The 22037-nt window shown below is 38.4% G+C and overlaps 2 protein-coding genes across 3 annotated transcripts in view; one reads left to right on the top strand and one right to left on the bottom strand.

Annotated features, from left to right (window-relative positions):
• The window catches only part of tpd52l1 (tpd52 like 1), a 31221-nt gene extending 23002 nt beyond the window's left edge, over window positions 1-8219 (top strand). Inside the window, exons 5-8 of one of the 2 annotated variants that reach the window (XM_088626944.1) lie at window positions 2648-2662; window positions 4472-4510; window positions 5724-5784; window positions 7334-8219. In XM_088626944.1, coding sequence (XP_088483070.1) covers window positions 2648-2662; window positions 4472-4510; window positions 5724-5784; window positions 7334-7462 — 244 coding nt within the window. In that variant the 3' untranslated portion in view covers window positions 7463-8219. The remainder of the gene's footprint in view (window positions 1-2647; window positions 2663-4471; window positions 4511-5723; window positions 5785-7333) is intronic. The other variant, XM_088626945.1, reaches the window with a different exon arrangement.
• Window positions 8220-10187: 1968 nt separating this feature from the next.
• On the bottom strand, window positions 10188-15624 carry hddc2 (HD domain containing 2). Its single transcript, XM_088626943.1, has 6 exons — window positions 15528-15624; window positions 15122-15243; window positions 13231-13333; window positions 12791-12859; window positions 11119-11257; window positions 10188-10361 (listed from the first exon to the last, which is right to left on the bottom strand). The coding sequence occupies exons 1-6, from the start codon at window positions 15600-15602 to the stop codon at window positions 10228-10230; spliced, it is 642 nt and encodes a 213-aa protein (XP_088483069.1). The 5' UTR covers window positions 15603-15624; the 3' UTR covers window positions 10188-10227.
• Window positions 15625-22037: the final 6413 nt, after the last annotated feature.

Here is a 22037-nt window from a genome sequence, read left to right as displayed (position 1 = left end):
ATGTTGATTATTTTTCAGGAAACAGTGTTTTCTAATTAAGGTGTTTTTACGCTGTCCTTTATCTTATTCTGTGCCTCTCATTTCCGTATTAATGTTGTGAGTTAGTAAAGGTGTGTGCACTGTTTCACCCATGTATTTTATAACTGAATCTGTTCCACATTAAAAGCCTAATTTGATAAGAAAATGATTATCATTAAGTCTTCTCAAAAACATTTTGTTTTTGCTTCAGTGTATATGGCCTTGACTTTCTGTTTCCTAGAAGGTGAGGTAGACAACAGGCTGTGTGTATCTTTTGTGATGAGACCTTTCTTCTCTGTGTCCTTTGTTATGGAAGTGTTATTGAAACCGATAGAGCTTCACGAGTGCATGCCACATGCGGTATCAGTGCTCATTATACTGACACTGGGTGAACATTGAAACAGCTTCATCCATCATTTAAACATCCAGTCTTTAAGGAAAGTAGATCTGGAAAACCTGAACTTGAATCTTTGTCTGACCTTGTCAAATCTCATGTGGTGAGCAAGGCTGAATCTACCTACTGAAGGACTTGAAGCTTATACTGTAAATGTGTGAGAACATCTTTTTTTTTCTGCAACAGAAGATTCTCAATAATGTACCGATTTGATGAAAATTATACTCTGGGTGCTTGCACAGAAAACAATTTTTTTTTTAAAACAATGAGGGCAGTGTTCCAAGAAACCTTGCTTACATTCCACCTGTTCCCATAGCATTTCAGAAAACATCCATCCAGATTTCTGTATAATTGATTTACTTCCTGCAGTGTAGCTGTTGTGTGGTAACTGCATGGCCATGTCATGACATTTGACCTATCATTAGTTACGTCACTCCATTGTTGTGATATATTTAGGGAAACTCAAGACCTCTCACTCACTCAATCAGACTCACACCTCATGAGCGCTTTTTTCCCGTCATTCTAAAAGAGCTTACTATTTTACTATTTACTATTAGCTTACTATCTAAAATAGCTTACTTTTATTTTTCAAAGTTGTATCTCACAGTGAGGAAATTGATTCCTTAATCTCAGTTTATTACACAAATGGAAGTTTAGTAGGATACAAATTAAACTCATTAGCAGCACTAGCTTGGTGAGCATTCAAATTAATGACTTACGATTCGCAGTGTGCTGCTGTTTCCAGTTTGAGAAAACCTGCTGATAGAGTTAGTTAATTCTAATGAGAGTTCAGCATTGCTAGTGTCTGTGAGATTTCCTCTTGAAATGCTCGTGCCTGTTCAAGGGCTTGCGCTGTATGCCACTGGCCCTGGCCCTCGCCTCTGGGCCTGTTAACATGAGCCCCTGCTTGATGGAGTGTTCTGGCACCACACAGTCAAGTGCAAACTCAAAGCGCTCACTGAGTGTCACAGATTTATAAGATGACTTTGTAACTCTGTTTAGGACAATGTATGTGAAGTGAAGATGAGATATCTTCATTTCATAAGCCTGCAAAGTGTGTCTTTTCAGTATGTAAAAAAGTATGTAAAAGTTTTGCATGGCTTTTGTGTTTGACATTTAGCGTTCATCTTGATGTTTTGTTGTGTGGTTTGCTTTTAACTATACAAAATCTCTGGTAAAATGGTGAATCTGTGTTGTGTTGTGTTTAATTTGGGTGTTTGTGTATATTGTACATTTTGTTTTAGTAATGGTGAGTTGTTGCATGTATTGTTGAGTTTTGTTTAGACTACACAAGGCACGAGAGGTGCAGTCTGTGCCATCTGGAGACTTCGCCTGTCCTTGAGGGTGTGCTGTCATGACATCACGTCACGCTCTGTGCACTGCAGCTCCTGTCAGGAGAGTTAGGGAGGTGCAGTGCGTCTCTGACGTCCCTGCAAGCCTGCAAGCAGCCAGGAGCCGGTTGGGTCAGCACCTGCTTCTCAGTAACACTGGCCAGCTCCCAGCTTTGCCCTGGTGGCACTCTGCCTGGTGACCTGGCTCCAGGCTCGAACTTGCAGCAGCTGGGCACAGAACAAGTGCCTTTACTGGCTGAGCTGCTAAGGAGACCGATCTTTCAAGAAGTCTAAAAAACACCAATACATTTTAAATAATGCTACCACTAGTAGGTGCAGTGATCAAATTAAAATTTCCATGTTCCAGTGAAATCTGAAGAATGTATAATATTACAAATGAAAAGGCATGGGATGTTTCTACAGGTAGGAAGATCATATTCAAACTAATTAAAGGGTGGTATTTGCCAAAGTATCCTTCTTTTGGAAATGTAAAACCATCCCATTCAAATGTGTGCCAAAATATTTCATCTATTTACTAAAGATCATAAAAAATGGTTTGCAGTCTACCACTGTAACAGCTTTCTAACGCAATGGGTTTTGTGGTTCATACCAAAATGTCCTTGGTGCCGGTTACATATTTATTACTTATTTCAGAAGGTTTTTGTTTTTGAGTCTTAAATAACATTATCACATTACATTTGATCATCTACAGTAATTTGCACTGGTTTGTAGAACTTTTCAGATAACTTTCAGAGAAAAAAACCTTTTCATTATTTTAAAACAACCAAATCATAAATTTTATATGCTGACTGTTTAAGTATGTTTTTGAACTTGTAAAAAAAGGAGTGTTTTAATGCCTCCCTCACAGACCTAACTTTTTTCTTCTTTCCTTATGCATCAAAAGATCACATTCAATTGGGTAAGATGTATTTTAAATTTAGAGACATTAATCTTATTATTGGAAAGATGTGGTATTCTGGTGAATTCTCTAGTTGTTAATTTAAAGCAAAAAACATGTTGTTACTGTATACTGTATACCCAGTGTGCTTAAGATTGTTCAAGTTCCATCTTCCATTTTGCATTATCCGTGAGAACTGTAGAGTAGGACCATGTTGAGTAGGAGTGGCCGCATATCATTTTCCACCTCAGCTGAAGAGAGAAATCCACTTTTTTCAAGGACACAGTTATGATCTTGGAATAGGAGGTTCAAGCTCATCCCAGCTGCTTCCCATTTTCCATTGTACTGTAACACTCAAATGCACATTGTCAGAAGAAGATGCTACCACCAAGCCTGCAAAGTGGATCATTTTCATACATTGGCTACTATCTTGTTTATGTGTGGATAGCTTGTAAATAGGAGTGGATACAAGATGCACTCATGTCCAGTGTTCATCTCGAATGACCTTGAGTTAATGCCTGGAATATAGATTCCACTGTCAGAGAATGGAAGAACTGGTTAGCACTCAGAGGTGGCACATGAGCCTCATATAACTGCGGCGTCTATCATTGGACGTCTCAAGATTAGACTGCCCAAGAGAAAGAGAAAAGTCTTGGTCCACTGTTCCATTTCCAGGACAGAATCCACATTGTTCTTCTTGAATATGACGTTTTTTTGAACACTGGTCCTGTTTTTCTAAAAATGGGAACCACATCCCAGTTTGTCGGTTCAGAGTTATCCACCCACCTTCCAGGCAACATTGAAGAAGCACGTTTCCCACGGCACCTTAAAGTTGTGTAGTCAAGATCCCCAGATCAGCACCCCTGAGGGCAATCAGCGACTTCATGAGGATTACAAGTCTTCTGTCCTCTCTGTCCTTCCTGCTAGTTGGTCCAAAGGTTTCTGCCATTAAAAGCACAAACCTTTTTCACCACTGAGGCCCTGAATACCAGCCACTCAAATGCAATGTCCTCACCTAGAATGCAAGAGACGTTCTTTCAGAGGTGGGAAATTAAATCTATCTGGAATGGGTCATCTACTGGACCAGCCATTCTGCAGCGACTGATTGTTTGGACCTTCTTTGTCTATCGAGATGGCATCCTGGAAGATAGATCCTGGTAGCACGTCATCTCCAAGTGGTGATCAGTTTACAGTTCTCTCCTTCTTCGCTCGGGTGTTCAGAATATGCGGAGATACGTTCAACAACACAACAGTGACATTTTAACACTGGCCGTCAGCTAAGGGTGCTAGGTACCCTTGTGAACCACACCAGCCGCCTAGTGTTTGTACATGGTGTTCGTGTTGGACAGTCCATGAAGACCAATAACCTACTGTTCAGGTTCAGTCTGAGGGGGCCGTTCTTCTACATCATCCCTCTGCAGGTATTTCTGTCATTCCCCACATGGGCAGTAGAGCTACACCCAGCTCTGGTCTGTAGTTTACCTCCTTCTGCACCAGCTCTGGCTTTTTCCGTGTCCCGCCTGCGAGTCTTCCTTGCCCCGTCCACAACTTCACAGCAACACATGAACTGTATGGACAGCAAGTCCGACTTGTTATAATGCAGAATAAAATCAGAAAAACTGAGAATTGGAGACTTTTTGTTTTTGCTCTTGAGCTCTTGATACATGGAGGTTTACTGTGCATCTTCTTTACCAGCTCTTCGGGAACTTAGTTTGTCTGAGATGGGTTCACTCCATGTACAGTATAATGCTGACAAGACGTAGAGTCAGTGTGACTGACTGTGTCAATGGTTAACCTGTCTTTCCCTCTGTTGATGCTCTCCTGGAGCAGCTACTCTATTCGTCACTCCATGAGCATGCCTGCGATGAGGTAAAGGGATGACCTCTTCTTCTCTGTAGGTGGAATAAGAGTGGCTCAGTGGGGTTTGGATTTGTAATTTCTGATATCTTATACTGAATTTAAATATTCTTTCAAAAATAAACGTGTTTATCACGTTTTCTTCCTATGGCTTTTCCAGTTTTATTTGAACTTCAGCTGAAATTAGATTTTTTTCACAAGACATTTAAAGGGGAACTGCTTTCCCAATTTCTCAAACCGGTTATTAGATCTTAGTTAAATTAATCCATCGATGGTATAGAAAAAATTAACACATTTTGAATTAAGCACAAAATTGTGAACTTTGTGAAAGTACTGTAAGTCGGCATGTTGTTGCAAACCCCTGGTCTTGCCATGAGCGAGTGCGAGACCTCCCACAAATTGACGTGAAGCGGCCCTTCCTGCTCACTAGTCACTGTAATGACTAATGTAATGTGATGTACGAGCGAATTAAGTACAGGCTGTGTAGCAGATATTTCACTGCACAAATTTTCTAATGTGATCTTCATGCAAAGTCAACAAGTAAGTTCCATTTAACGGCAAGACCGTCTTGAATTTGAGAGCAATATTTCTATTAGATTAAAAGAGATGAATTCACAAGCCTTATTGTTTACAATGCTGTAGGGCCGCTTCACCTCAGCGGAAGTTTTGTTGCCTCGTTCTGAATAGCGGAATATGGCATTGCACATACCTATTTTGTGCTGTAAACTGGAGGTTTTACAAGTTACTGTGTACAGTACGTTACTTTTATTGTGGTTTGAAATGTATTAATCAATGCTGATTCTTTCTAACCCTGAAATATAAAAATAACATAATGAAATATAAAGATGATATTGCAGTTCCCGTTTAAAAGAACTCAGCATTTAAATAACAGTAATAGTTTTTGAGTATTAATGATTTAATGTTTTTGTGCCTAATGTTTTATGGAAATCGTAAATCATGACCGTTTATGTTACTTTAGATCACTGTAATTATGACCTTTATATAGAATTTTTATTTAGTTAGGTGATTCTGCTTATCTCTGACACTGTATATAAGCAAACTACATTTATAAAGTAATAAACAAGAGGGGTTTAGTAGAATTAAAATTGTATACTCTAAATATAAGAAATTGTCTTACAACTCATGTCAAGTAACCAGTCAGATGTGTATTTTGTGAGATCACAGAACTGTACACCAATCTCTTAATTGTATCTGTCCATCACAGGAATTCACCCAGCTTCAGGTCCTTTGAAGAGAAGGTTGAAAGCACAGTATCCACGTTAAAGGTGAGCACTCCTCTGTAGAAATATGGGTCACAACAGCACCGTGTGCTCTTGCAGATGTAATAACCCCCCACATCCACTCCAGTGCGCTTGACACTGTCTGAAAAGATCTGTATTTATGGTGCACTGAAAAAGTCAAGAGGTCTAAATTTAATGGCACCAATTGCAAAATTTAGGTTTTGAGTACCCAAACGTGGTCTTATTGAGTCAGTACTGAATAAATGGGATGGGGAATCCAGATACAGATTCTACAGTAAATTGTCATCTTTGTACTCCTCATCTTAGCTGCCTTTAACCCTGTCTGACTTGTAAGGTAGCTTCTGGTTAGATTCCACTGCTTGCCTCTGTAGCCAATAATGACGCAACTCAAAAAAAGAAACTACTATGAACAAATGCAAGAGATTGGATTAGTAGGAAATTCCTGAGGGTTTTTCATTACGATTGTAGGCTAGGTTTCAGTTCTCTTTCAAGATGGGATGTGTGAAGTGGAGCTCCCCAAGTACAAATCCTGTCAAAAAACAATCTTAGATGATGATGATGATGTTGGTGATGATTATTATTATATTTTGTAGCTGGTGTTTTACTTCTGTAATGTACTTACAGTCTGCTATAAATCTCTACTTCAAATGTGATTCTGGATTCAGGATCGTAGATGACCATGCAGTCAAGACCTTGACTCATTCAAAGGATGGCTTTGTATACAGCAGTGTGCTCCAATTTCTATAATCAGGCATTGGTTTGGGGAGTTCTCACCAGGCCACAAGGTGATAACATCGCAAATACTCTGGAACTGGAAGGATGGATTTAAAGAGACCCCTCTTGGACTCAGTCTTCAGAAATAGATATAACAAAATGTCGAAAGATGGATTAATTGCCTTACTCCTTGCTCCTTTGTGCTCCTAATGACTCACCAAGAACCTTCTGTTTAAGCTATTCCTGGCTCAGAGTATTATCAGAGCTGTACATAGCTACAGTATTTCACATTATTGCAGTTACACTGCTCATTATCATTAAATTGTATGGTGTGAGCCAAACTGTTTTCCATCTAATTCTTTTCTGCATTCTAACTACCTATATAAAATGTGATAGGCATTAAAAATGCAAATCGTTTCCAATACTCTTTTGTTTCACTTTAGTGCCTCTCAGTATATATTTGCTTGCACAATTTGTGCTCTGGGCCCTAGAAAAAAATTATCATTTTGATAAAAAAAAGTGAGATGATTTACAGGAAGACACAAAGGGTTAGGTCACATGCTCTAAAAGACATAGGTTTCAAGTTTGCAAGTCTGGTGTTAGATTAGGACATGGGACTTAATTAATGTATTTTCTTGGATGCTGTTCATAAAGGATTTTGCAGTTGTATGACCAACGATAGGTGTTACGTATGCACAATTTTGTAAAAGCCAATTGGTAATATCTGAAGTATGAGCCATCAAATGCATCAGCCATTAGTCTTCAAAGTTGTGTACAACTACAGTGATGCCAAAAGATTCCAAGTGTACTTAAATACAATGCCACATGACTTTCCTGCTCTCTTGCTTTGCGTGAGCAGACAAAGGTGGGTGGATCCAGCAGCAGCAGAGGGAGTTTCGAAGAGGTCCTGTCGTCCACCGCCCACGCCAGCGCCCAGGACCCCCCGGTGGCAGTGAGGCTGCTGGAGAGCGGAGAGAGGACCTGCTAGCTCTGCGCTCGCGCGCCTGACCACACGCTGCTCTGGGGGGCAGAGACCAAAACCCCCTCTTTCCCCACAGCGTAAAATGAAACTGCTCTTACATCCGGTCTCCCGAGTGGCTCTGTCTGCGTACCAGCTCAAAAAGGAGTGAAGTTATCCCTCCTCTGCCACATTCTCCGAGTTATTTTTATGTATGCTTTTCACAATCTACACCAAAGTTCAGGAGTCATTTAACAAGAACAGTAATGAAAATACTCTACATTTACTTTTTAAATAAACCCCCCTCCCCTATCTTTCGGTGTTAAATGTATAAAGTTAAATTTTCCTTGTCATTTCCCTATTCATCAGAAGAAAACGTTTAACTTTTTTGTACCAAGACTTGAAATACTGTATATAACGATGCAATCTTATAAATAAGTATTTGAGTCATACAATTACCTACTGTATACCCCCGTAATTAATAAACTGTGAGTCCCTTAAAATGATTAACTTTAAATCTTCTGTTCCTTTGTATATTTACACTTTGTGACTTTAACATTCTTAGATTTGTAAGTATTTTTGTTTCTATGGATGAAGGGCAAAAGTGTGTTTAAGCCTGAGTATTGTACTGAAGGATTTAAAACTCTGAGCATTGCGTGTACACTTTACTCCTTTTATTATTTATGTCTTTCAGTAATGTTATGTACTTCTGCTGCAAACCTGACAAAATTTTATTATATGTGCTTGTTAATCTAGTTTCAGAATAAAGGTTTTGCATGTGACTGGACACTGGTTACCGTTGAATGTTTTTTATAACTAAGTTCCCTCTTTTACTTACATCATGATCTAGGACCAGTGGACAAGATTATTATAAGTTCAGGTGGGTAGCTGCGTCAGCATGCGTAGGCTGCAAAGGAACAAGTAACAGGTTTATTCCATGCTAAAAAAAAAGAAGAAAGAAAACACAACATTTCGGCCGCGGAGCCCTCACACATGAAGAAGGCTCCACAGCCGAAACGTTGTTTTTTTCAGCATGGAATAAACCTATTACTTGTTCCTTTGAAGATTATTATATGTTAATACAACACAAAATACTTGTTTTTTTAAAAAACTAACGTTGCTGTAAGGTCAAAGTTCATACACTATACAGTATGCAAACATACACAATATACACCGGTTCCTCTTTTGTAAATGTTTCTGTCCAAGTACAATACTGAAATATGTTCACAGGTAGTCTTGTGTTTATGTGTTCAGTAACTAGGTCTAATGGAATGAGTCGCGACTGTTACAAAATTAGAAGAAAAAAGCATTTTGGCTTTGAATTCAGGTATGCTGGGAGAGAGAGCAAGATGGGCAAAAGTGGTGGGGTAAACAGGTCAAAAAGTGGGAGTGGGGAGGGGGGCTGGAGAGATGGAAAATGACATAACGTATTCCAGGTGTGCAAGGCAGCAATCAGTAAATGGATGGAGGTTTTGAAAGGCATTTAAAATTGTGAAACTTCATTCATACATTCCCTGAACAGCCAACGAGTGGCTAATTTCTTTCTGAATGTTGCTGAAGCACTACATACAGTACGCCCTGAGCACCACTACTGCAACAACCGGTTATTCAAATAGGTATTTACTGAATCCTGGGTCTTCTTTCACTGCCCTGTTTTTGTTTGGTGGCAGGTAATATTGTACCCATTAAATATTTTTTGTGATGATGTTGATCTATTATTATTATTATTATTAATTTACTATTAGGGTGCACTTGGGAACTTTTGGATGTAGATCTATTATTAAACATGATTAAGTTTCAATTAAACATAATATGATTCATACAATAATTAATGGTTTCTATTTTTGGATACATTTATTCTCATCCTTTCGTGTCGAAAGATTTTTCAACATATTCAGACAGACTTATTAGGAAATTAAATTACCTCTGCTTCCTAAGGAAAATTCCCGAGCTCTAAGTGGTTCTACTGTTTGACTGTCTGGTAATCGGATGATGTTTGCTTCCCCTAAATACACCAGCACTGATGTGCAGGAAAAAAGGAGAGAGTAGGATTATAAAAAACTGATTCACACCTTTCTCACCTCCCCTCATTCACTTTGCTCTCTTTTTTTCCTCAGATTCCTGTTCTCTCCCTCAATCCTGCGCACCCAAGAAGGCCCAATAGCTTAAATGTTGCTTTTTCTTCTTTTTACTTTTCGGCATGGAATTGAGCCATTGTTTTCATTTTAATTTAAGGCAAAACCCCTAAGTTATCTTAAAACTATTCCTCATGTATTAAGCAATGCAACTTTCTGGCATTTAATAATGTTGAAATACCCAAAACATGTTTACATGGTTTATATCCCTCGCTCATGAAAACCTATTATGTCGATTTAATTTGCATCAGTATCTTACACTATAAAAACTAAGACATTCAGAATTACGAATCACCTATAAAGATGAACGACAAATTGTTTCTCCTAACGATAATAACCTTAATGTAGATTCCCTGGCTATACATTTAAAAGTAATCTTATTCAGAATCATGTCCCCTATCTCAAAAATGTGTACAGCTTTAGTAAAGATTTAAGGATGAAAAAAATCTTCTTGTTTTTGTACATTTGTTTTGACACATGACACATGTAACCACAGCTTAATCATCACAGGCCTTCGGCTCACTCAGAAACAGTAGGTTTTTTGTTACTCAGATGGAAAAACAATTAAGAAAATGTGCTATAAAATAGCTTAGAAACATCAAATGAAGATAAGGCAAGAATTATTAAAATATATTTTATTATAAACCGTTGATGTTGCAACTAAGGTGGTGAAACTCTGTCCCCTGGCAGTGATGCACCTCGGTCAGGACTGCTCCCTGTAGCAGCTAGTTGCATGTTTCTTTCTTCATTTAAACTTTTTACTAACTCGAGGATCTCAGGATGCTGAAATTTGCCTGTGAGAGGAAAAATGGGTTCCATAAAAAGGGGCTTTTGTTTCATACCATTTTACACAGACTGTGTAAAATTTAAATAGACTGGTACACTGCACTAAATTAACCCTTTCACAAACTAGCCTACCCCTAATATACATGCTGTACTGTATGTAGAACATAAAGTCATATAAAGAACATAAAAAGCAAGCTGTCTGTTGCCAACTGACATTCCAACTGCAGAACATGAACAGAACACTTACTTTGGCTGCTAGAAATTTCAATAAAACTATGGTGGTAATCCTCATTATCCTTACAGAAATGAGAGTGTATATTTGATGGCGGGTAGCTGCATCAGCATGCGTAGGCTGCAAAGGAACAACTAACGGGTTTATTCCATGTTGAAAAGAGAAGAACGAAAACACAAAGTTTCGGCCTGAAGAAGGTGTGAGCATGTGAGCACACCTGAAGAAGTCTCCACAGCCGAAACGTTTGGTTTTCATTCGTCTCTTTTCAGCATGGAATAAGATAGATAGATAAGACTTTATTAAGTCTTTTATAAAGTCTAGAATAAACCTTTCTAGAATAAATGTTATTCTTTCTAGAATAAAAGAATAAACCTTTACCTGTTCCATGTGTATACTTGATGTTAGTGATATTGTTCTGAAAGACTGCCTCCAGCATTATTTTAATAGAAGTAACAAGTTGATTTAAAGAAGTTTGATAAATAAAATGAACCTTGTAAAGTATGACAGGCGGTGATGATGAAAGACAAACATACCATTAGTGGAATCAAAAAAGTCTTGCAGTCGACCAGGTTTGTTCTCAAGCGTCTCATACTCATGTGCCTGTAGAATCATCTCAAACCGGTCAAGTTCTTTCACCAGCTTGGCCTCTGGGCTGGCCTGATACTCGTACTCCTAGCAATAGAAAAACACTGCTCAGAAGCAACACCAACATATCTGTTTATACAATTTCCATGTTCAAACCTTCCTTCAAGTTATTAAGAACAGGGTCCTCTGGGAAAGGTAACTGATATTACAATATATTGCAAATGTACATCCAAAGTACTTTTGAATATGCCTCTACAAATTACAACCGATTCGAAGGAAGCTTATATACGAGCTTATTTAACAATACTACAGATAAATCTAAAGATTAAAATTTGTTAAGAATTATACAGTGCCTTAAAGAAGTATTCAGACCCTTGCGGATTTTTTGCAAAGCTAAGTGCTTTAAAGCCAGCAGTAACTGACACTTTGAAGTAGCAATTAACATTTGTTATATACACTACCTAGTCCACTGATTCAAAGCAAAAAACTAAAAGGTAAATAGATTGGTAGGAAAAAATGGAAACTCATGATCGCATAAGTATTCAAAACCTTGGCTGTAGCAAACCTAAATTAATGTAGGTACATGAGCCACACTATTAGTCGAATAATCATTGTGTGAGTGTACAATACTAGTGGTTCTCCAGATTTCAGAATGAGTACACCACACTGTGTATGGTCCATCTGTGAGGTAGGGAGTTTAAGGCAAAGACTGAACCATGAAGATGAGGAAACTCTAGAATAGACCTGTCTGAAGCCACGGATCAGGTGAAGGTATATAAACATTTCAAAAACTCGTAATATCTCTTTTATCGTGGTGAAGGCAATCATTCAGAAATGGAAGGTACCCAGACCTGGTCCCTTCAAACTAAGCAGCTGAACAAGGAGGAAACTGGAGAGAAACGCCACTGTGAGACCAGCGGCAACTTTGAAAGAGTTGCAGGGCTCAACGGCTAGCCTGAGAGAAAATACCCCCGGGGTCAAAAAGTACACGGGTCAGTCCGCAAAGGGGGCCTGTATGTAACCGACAAGAAAAAAACTCAAATCAAGCATTAGGCTTGCAAAAAAGAAGCTAAGTGATAATGCAAACATGCAGCGAAAGGTTTTATGATCGACAAGACAAAAACTGGATATTTCTGGTCTAACTTTTATCTCACGCATCACTTAGTCAAGAGATGTTATATTAAAATTGTGTAATGCACTAGGGAGGCTTTGTTTTGAATATTGTGTACAATTTTGGTCTCCACATTATAGAAGAGATATTGCTGCTTGGAAATCTGTTAAGACTGATGGAAACCTTTATGGAGCAAAGTACTGTCAAATTTTAAAGGAAAACCTGATTCAAGTAAAAAATGGAACAAAAATTCACCTTTCAGCAAAACAATAACCCAGAGCTCAAGGCCAAAAGACAGGAGTGGCTTAAGAATAAAAATGTGAATGTCCTTGAGTGGCCCAGCCACAATTGCGACTTGAATTCTATTCAGTATCTGTGGATAGACTTGAAAACTGCTGTCCAAAAGTGCAAGGCACAAGGAACAGAAAAGCACCCATTACTATTTAATATCTACTGACACTATTTAATATCTACTTGTAATTTCAGGACACAGACATTGTCCAGCTTACCTCCCATAAGTCATATATTTCTTTCTTCATGTCTTCTGATAATAAGCCAGTCAAATGTTTCATTGCTTCCTAGAAGACAGGGTTCACAAGAGATGGCATGATGGCACTAAATGCTTGAGAATACAGCCTCTAATATACTCTCCAGGTTCACTCACAGTGCACTCCAGTACACGTGTGCAGGTTTTAAAGGATGTGCAATTTTAAAAGAAAAGCATTCTTTTCTTTTATTGTTTGATCTTCAATCTGAAATGCACAAAGAGTCACCTCAGCAACAAACAGAAAAGCCTTGTTCAGAATCCAACAAATGTGGTGTTATTACAGTGTAATTAGAGCTTAAAGTTAACTCCACTTACACAGTGCAATCTCCCACATGTTGTAACCGAGATGTGAGCATTTGCATAGTTATCCCTTCACTGTTATGAGCTGCAATATATAATTACCTTCTCTCTTCTGTGCTTCTCCTCCTTGCTGACGTTGTCTGCAGGGGCGATGTCACCAGCAATACATTCTGCCATATCATGGACCAAGGCCAGCTGCATACATCTGAAACAGTGGGCTTACAGGTCACAGCAGCTGCACTGTAACTGCTCCACACTGACTACATCTAAACAGCTAAACCCCTGTTTGTCAAACACATTAAGTATCAAAGTTTGTGATATTCATACAGTGGGCATAAATGCAGGTCAAAGACATTATACCACACAACACTTGCTAAAACGTCTAAGCCACTGCAGTTAACTCATAGCTTTCCTGTGGTCTTAACTGTATGGATCTAAATACAAGCAAGGGCTTTGGACACTCATAGCTTTGAAATTACTCATATTGTGATACTAACAGTGAATTTAAAGACATAACTGTATTTATACGACCTGGTGAAATGCACAGATAATGAAAATAACTACAATGGGTGAAGAGTTTAATAAGCACAATATGGTATTTTTGCATTTTTCATACATGTATTAATATCAATGATCACCAGTGGGAAATAAGACTGAACCCTTAAGGCACTAGGATAGCAGTGTCTTGTTAATGTCAGTATCATTATTATTACTCTTCTCGTTACAAACACCTATTGCAGTCCCATAATTTAAAGAAAATGCTTTTTCATTCTTGCTAAAGCATTCCCAGCTGCAGTATTTCCATACGTTACATTTAACATTTCTGGGACGATCATTTAAAGAAGATCCCACTGAAGAGGAATTAACAAAACAAAGCAACAGATTTTATTTGGTGGAAATATCATTCGTAAATAAACCAAATGTAGTAAACGCTAAGGTACTGTAGGCTGTAATACTCTTGGTTTAAATTAATAACGAGTGCTCCATCTAGTGGTTTATTATTTAAAAATCAACATCTTCCAGTATAACATTTCAATAAAATATAATCCCTTTGAACTGGCATGAATTTGCAACAAAAATATTACATATACTCTTATATATTTATCACTGTAAATAATACTAAGTGTAATACCATTCGTACATTTTACATACCTTCCAGCCACTAACTTTATTACAGCTTAAGGATTTCAAAAGATTTTCTGTACTCTTGTTATGAGATGGTAAAATGTTAACATAGTCCTTTATCATTTATTGTTCTTTACTCATCTTTCACATAAGCCTTTCATTATTAAATCACACACGAAAACGTTTCTATAAGAATTATTCGATCTTAAAATACTTTTAAAACCTCAAAACAGAAACAACCAGCATTCTTTATTCAACAGAGTTGCATCTAATCATCACAGATGATTTTGCTCATATATTCTACAGATGTTTTCTGCTGTATTTCTGCCTTTGGAGGGTTAACTTGGTAGCATGATAATTTGAAGAGACAAGTCCAAAATTAAATGACCTGTGATTCCAAAGAAATGACCCTATTTCCCTTCTACAGACTACAGACCTACAGTAGAGTTGTCTTCAGCCTCCTGAATTAGTTCCCCCAACAAAACTAGATAATAACAGACTACATAAAATTAGTAAAACAAGAATAAAAGATTACTGTACTACTTCAACATCTCCTTAAAGAACGGGGTTTTTAAAAATCGTGTTTGAATCACGTTTTAGACATTACAATCAGTATTGTTTGTAGCGATGTATAAGTATTCCTGTTTTTGATTTTGAATTGGAATTCATCAGCAACTTCAAATGATAAACTCATCATTGAAAACACACACTATACAATCTAAACAGCATTTCATATTCCATTCTAAAATGTGATTTACAGTTAAAGGCGAAAATGCACATTCGACTTCTGAGCTTAAAGCTATACTAAACGTATCGTTGTGCTTCAAAGCCGCCGTAAACCAGTCACAGAAGGGGCAGGACACCCTACCTGCCTCTGTTGATGTTGCGGTCTCCGATAGTCAAGGCCATTAAAGACATTCTGTACATGTGGTCGGACACACTCTCCGGGTTGAGCACATTCCTGTAAACCCAGCCCGTCCGAGGAGTTCGCTTCATTGCGTGCAGAAACAACAGAAAAAGATACGTAAAAACAAGCATTTAGCAAGTAATCAACATTGCATTGCAGGAGAATTACTACTCGTACTTTAATGTACCGTTCACAACAGTATTGTTATTAATTTTCATTTGATTTGTGAGTCTCTCAGGCACCATACACACTAGCAGATCCATTCATTTTCTTCCTCCTGTAAGGAACTTTATTGAACGCACAAAAGAGCGTCGATTTGTATAATTCAGAATTGTAGCAACTGCTATGACATTAGACCTTTAACTACCTTTAGCTGTCCTATGAGTTTCATAAACTGTAGCAAATTCTTCATGTTATCTGCGGGCACTGAAGGTGTTGCCATATTCTTTAGTGGCGAACCGGAAGAAAACATAGGAGAAGAAAAGACACGTGGTTTTTAGTGTGGGGAGATGCTACACAACTGCGACCAGCAGGGGGAACCCTTACCTTGCATTGCTAATAATTTATAATAGGCGGCAGCGGACACAAGTCTACGGCAAAGAAAGTCTTCCTCTTGACTAATGGATGGACTTTCGTTATATGAAATGGTGATATAAAGTGAAACACAGTAATATACACTTTTTATAATATTGTCACATTATTACATTGCCAACTGATATACTGTACTTGTAAGCAGAATGGAGATATACTGTAGGCAACTGACTTAATCCATGTTTGGCATTAAGTTGGATGCTGTTCAATTACTCTGTTCAAGAAATGATCAAATCAAAGGTGTTAAACAAGTGGAAACGCTTAGGTTAAATTTGCATTTTGCACAGCAACCGCAGCGCTTGCTGCGGTCTAAACTGAGGCCATTAGAAAGAAAGATACAGTAACAGTCTCGGACGCGAATTTCAGAATTCATACGAGATGTCCAGCTTTTACTAAGGCAGTTCCCACCTTGTATTATTTATTCAATATGGAAACGTATTTAAATTTTTAAGACCGCAGGACCCGGTTTAGATGAGCTTAACTTTGAACCTATGGTGTAGAGGAATGCCGACAACTGTATGTGTAGAAAAATGAGTTTAATATACATGGTAAACATTTATTAACAGACGTTATTAGCATGGTTCAATTCTGAAAATAAGTATGGTTTTTAGTGAAACTATGTGCAGCAAATAAAGGCATCATGTCAAGATAATATATAATAATAGAACTCCACAAGCAATATTATCTTACATTTGTCATATGCAACTGTAGTGTGTCATTTAGAATAGTTTGATCAATCTTGGTCGTCAAATTATATTAAAAAAAAGTTTTACTCATCTGGCATCAGCCTAGAGAAGAGAAAGAAGAGAACTTCTGGGGGCTGCAGGAATGTCCCAGAGTAGACTGACAAGCTAAAAGAACGGAGCCTCCCGAGTCCTGGACATACTGTAGATGGCTGAGAGGGACTCGGCTGAAGTCTTCAGAATCCTCACATGTAACAACAAAGTTGGCCTAACAGACATCTTGAGAAACAGCAAGGAAACCCTAACCAGCAGGCACAGGCGGAAACTATGAGGAAGTGTCTTTAAACATGGACAGGAGACGTCTCTGAGAGCTGAAAAACTGTAAGATTACTGTACCTCTCATAAGTGTTTTCACCACACATTTTCACACTAAATTGAATTCATGAATTAGAATAAGCCTTTGTGATCTCCAAAGTGTGTTTTTAAGTTTTTAAGTATATTTAAGGCACTTGCTTTCTCTTATCTTTAATAATTTATGATGTGGCCTACAGCCATGTCACCCTGCAACTCACCACTGGAAGCCCACTGAAGCTCAGCAAGTGTGCCTGGTCAGTATCTGGATGGGAGACTCCTGGGAAAGCTGAGGTAGCTGCTGGAAGAGGTGTTAAGAGGGGCTAGTAGGGTGTGGTCAACCTGCGGTCTGTGTGGGTCCTAATGCCCCAGTTTAGTGACGGGGACACTATACTGTAAAAAGATCCCGTCCTTCAGATGAGACATAAAACTGAGGTCTTGACTCTCTGTGGTCATTAAAAACCTCAGAGCATTTCTCGAAAAGAGTAGGGGTGTTACCCCGGTGTCCGGGCCAAATTTCCCATTGGCCCTTACCAATCATAGCTTCCTAATAATCCCCATCTCTGAACTGGCTTCATCACTCTGTTCTCCTCCCCACTGAGAGCTGGTGTGTGATGAGTGTACTGGCGCATCAGCCAGGGTGGAGCTGCACACTGGTGCTGGAGGGGAGTCTCTATTACCTGTAAAGTGCTTTGAGTTTCCAGAAAAGTGCTATATAACTGTAAGGAATGATTATTATTATTAGTTTAATAATCTGAAAATTAATCTGTTGATTGCCTTGCCATAAATCATAGTGGACTACTATGCACAGTAAAACACCCATATTTTGCCTTACAGTTACCAAAAAGACATGGTGCTGGCATTGAGAAAATTATTGCCGACACTGATACCATTTGACCCAAACTTAAACTATCTATTGTTGTCATGTTTGTGATGTCAGTTTAGCCCTAGGTAATCTAGGGTGTTTATTACACAGAAACCTTGGTTCTTAAATAGTCTGAAGGTGGAGAATGTAATTTTTACCATGTTTAAATAATGTTCTCCTAATTAAAGCTTTACATGTCTTCTGGAAGACAATTGTAACCTTCAAAAACAGTGTATGATTCAAAGTTTGTCTGTCTTTATTTATATTGACATGACATTTTCTGTTAATGCACTAGAATCAAACAACCAAACAGTATATGCTGTACTACTCCACTTTTCACATAAAGTGTTTATTAACTTTTTCAAATAATTGCTAAAGAGCTATGAATTACAATATATTCTTTAGCTATGCATTTGAAGTCTGTACTGTAACTGATCTACAAGCTCTTTGGATGTGGACACTATGTAATTAAACAGATACTGTTACCATCGTATCTGTATTTGGTGGCATTTTCATATCTAAATGTGATTGATAATTATTTTAATGACTAAACTTTTTAGGTGATATTGTGTGGTCATGTATGTGATAAATCAGTGAAAAACATTGTTTAATTGTTTGAATGTAGTGATTTACAGTATTTTAGCCATATTCACTGTTAGACAAAAAAGTCTAAGAGGACATGACTTGATAGCAGGTGTTTCCAAAGGTACTCAGAAGTGTTATAACTATTCAGTATAATGAAAACAAAAATCTTCTATCAATCCTGGCTTTGTAGTTGTATCCTAATCATTATATATACAAAAGGTTTCTGTTTTATTAAGGAAAAAATGTTCAATTCCAAATGCATCGTGTGCTGATGGGTAATATCTGAATCTTTTCTGTCACATTTCAATAAAAATGGATTTAAATTAAACAAGCAAGAGAACAAATAGTTCTGATAATGTATACAGAGATCCAAGCAAGCAGAATACTCAACCATGCAAGGACCATACAATTCTTTTCATTGCAGGTTTCAAACTAGCAGTGAAACATATACAGTGCTGCCTTTGACACTGTTGACCATAACATCTTGCTTTCTCGTCTCGAGACTGTGTTTGGAGTCTCTGACACTGCCCTCAAATGGTTTAAGTCTTACCTCACTGATCGCTGTCACTTTGTCTCTCTCAATGGGTACAGGTCTGAAATTGGTCTTGTCAAGTCTGGTGTCCCCCAGGGCTCAATACTGGGCCCCTTGCTCTTCAGCATTTACATGTTCCCACTTGGTCAGCTTTTAAGATCACATGGCCTCAGCTTTCATTTTTACGCTGACGATACTCAAATATACATCCATACCAAACCCGACACTGACGTGGCTGTCTCTATTCTATCTAATTGCATCTCTGACATAAAAATTTGGATGACTCAAAACTTCCTTCATCTTAACTGTGACAAGACTGAAGTCATGCTTATTGGTACCCCCCATCAACTTCGTAAAGCCAGTCCTGTAACCCTGTCTGTAGATGGCTCTGTACTAGAACTTCAATCAAAATTGAAAAACCTTGGGGTTATATTCGATTCTGGCTTAACATTCGACCCACATGTACAGCATACTGTCAAAACATCTTTTTTTCACCTTAGAAATATCACAAGACTACGCCCTATGCTATCATTAACTGTGGCTGAAAAGCTGATCAACATATTTGTATTCTCCCGAATTGACTACTGCAATGCTCTGCTCCCTGGTGTATCTAAATCTACTCTGAACAAGCTGCAGTATGTCCAAAATTCAGCAGCCAGAATCCTGACCAGGTCTAGTACAAGTGTTCACATTACTCTTATCCTGGAGTCCTTGCACTGGCTTCCGGTCAAATTCCGCGTAGACTTTAAAATCCTCATGCTCACCTACAAGGCTTTACATGGCTTGGCACCTCAATACCTGTCTGAACTTTTATCGCCCTACTCCCCACCTCGCAACCTCCGCTCTTCAAATTCTGCCCTCCTTACTGTCCCCCAAGCCCGTCTACATTGTATGGGCGACAGGGCCTTCTCCTGCTATGCCCCCAAGCTCTGGAACTCTTTGCCCAAGGATATTAGAGAGTCACCTTCTCTAAACTCCTTCAAATCCAGACTCAAAACCTTCTTCTTCAGAAAAGCCTTTACTTAACTGGTTCCATTCTTCACCCCTCTGCTCTTCTTAATACCATCTTCCACGGTCTCCTCTATTTTTATTGTTGTATTGTTGTAATTATAATTGTGTCCTGTCTTGTGAAATTTTCTTATTTATTGTTGTAGTCTTCTTATTTATTGTTATTGTCATCCTGTAAAGCGCTTTGAGAAGCCACCTTTAAAGGCGCTATATAAAATAAAGTTTATTATTATTATTATTATTATATTATTCCACGTGATGAATTATTAATTACACAGCAGACATTCTCAAATCTCGGAAATTAGTAACAATTATGACAAATATTTATTCCCTGCAAAAATCTAGAAATTATGAAAACGTTTTTCTTATTACTGCAATCGTCTTCCTTGTGTAAGTCCTGGGCTGCTGCGGGGTGCTGTAAGCGCAGCCCCTGCTGTTTCTGAGATATGAAAGGACAGTTAAAGGCAAAGGCATGCCTTTTTTTGAGTGTCACTCATCTTTAATTTCAGATCGATACACGTGATCAGATTATTTACTGGTTTTTGAAAGCGTTTGAAATCTGAACGTCTCTCTCTTTTTTTTTTTTCTGCTGAGCTGCTGGGCAGTCATGTCATTCAGCTCCACCTTTTCTTGTGCTCTGAGAACTGGGGATGCAGACACTTCCTTCCTGGATGAGTTCAGCTGTGATGCTATTTGTGGTGTCTGTCGGTGTCTGTGGTTAATCTCATCAGCGAGTGTCAGCCTCTTCCTCTCCACTCGTTCCACTTCTCTCTTCCACCCGGACAGCACACAGCACTTCCTTCCCGTAGGGCTTCCTGAAAAGGCTTTTACATTTTCGAAGTACACAAAAAACACTCCATGAGCTGAATTACTGGATATTTGTATCTTTGCTACTGTATGTTAAAGTGAAAGACCAGACGTTACAGTCTCGTAACTCATTTCATGTTTTGCACACATAATATAAAGTGATGAGTTGTTTGTGATCAACAGTCACTGATATTGAGCACAGTGGAAAACTATGAAAGACATAATGTGCCTGTTCTCTCTTTATTTGTTCTCTTAGGATTCTGCTTGTGCATTAAGGAACAACATCTGTTAGGTGTTATTTTGCTCCTGAAAAATCAGACCAAACAAACACTTTACCAAATTCAAGAGAAAAATTTCCAAGAAGCACCAAGATTATCAGCCTGTTTAACGAGGCCAGATATCAAAGTAAAGTTTGAATCTTTTCTTGAAAATGAAAAGCAAATAGAATTTCAGTAGATAACTGTCATGTTAGCTGTCCAAATTATGTGCAGTAAAAGTTTACAGCTTAAAGAGACTGAGATGCTTTAGGAAGATTTGATTAACTCTAGCATATTTTTGACAGTTAATTATTAAAACCCATCTCACCAGTTTTTGTTCTAAAAGAAAATGGATTGACATTTCTCTCCAGGAGTACATGTTAAAACCCCTTTTTGAAACATTTCCGACTTCAAGATTGAACAAGTTCCCTGCTGGGGCAAAGACTTGTTCAGAGGAGTTATTAAAACACTTCCCACATTCCTTTAAAGCAGAGTGCTATTCATCTGCCTAGAATTTCATCTGACACTGAGACTTTCCATATATAAATTTGATGGCTCCAAAAGACCCTTAGGACATATTCTTCTGCAGGTAGAGATGACAGGTGTCAGGAGAAAAAGAAAAAAAAATGCATCCAGCTTCCGTTGTCGAAACAATGATAGGTGTAATTTTCTTCTCTCTATTTACAGGAAACAAGTTGTTCCTTCCTTTTCTCTCCCTGTGGCAGAACACAGACACTCAGTAGTAGCTAACAGTTCATCTTGGAGTATGGCTGGAAGCTGTGATAATCTCCTAAATTCTATTTTTAGCATGCTTTTGGTTGTTTTTTTGGCAGTCCAACCTTTAACCCCCTGTCTTACCCCCTTGCTATTCTTGTAGGTCTGTGCTAAAAATGGCCTGGGAAATCTTTTTTGAATTTCGATGTTCTTGAGCTATCCTGAGAATCCTTCAGCTCACACGTGTGACGCGCAGGGTCTGAGGCTGCAGTGTTTCTCATGAGAATCGATTTGAACCCTGCTGCTGTTCCACTCGGGATGTTTACTGGGCACACTCAGGTCTCAAATCACTCATGCTGCTCTGAAGACCACCTCAGACTCGCACTCAGAGCCTGGCTGTTATTCTAACCCTCTGTCCCCTGCACCACCAATTACACATTGATCTCCCTTGTGGAGTGATGACATACAGACCTGTTAAAGTTTT

The sequence above is a fragment of the Lepisosteus platostomus genome, chromosome 3 (genome assembly GCF_059453375.1).
Source record: "Lepisosteus platostomus isolate fLepPlt1 chromosome 3, fLepPlt1.hap1, whole genome shotgun sequence".
In the NCBI taxonomy this organism is placed as follows: Eukaryota; Metazoa; Chordata; class Actinopteri; order Semionotiformes; family Lepisosteidae; genus Lepisosteus; species Lepisosteus platostomus.
This window is presented reverse-complemented; position numbering and strand designations above follow the sequence as displayed.

Coding starts and splice junctions, on each gene's coding strand:
- hddc2 (XM_088626943.1), bottom strand. CDS start 15,602: ATGGCAACACCTTCAGTGCCCGCAGATAACATGAAGAATTTGCTACAG. Junction 13,334..15,121: donor CGCAACATCAACAGAGGCAG/GTAGGGTGTCCT, acceptor CCACTGTTTCAG/ATGTATGCAGCTGGCCTTGG. Junction 11,258..12,790: donor AAATATATGACTTATGGGAG/GTAAGCTGGACA, acceptor TTCTATTGCTAG/GAGTACGAGTATCAGGCCAG.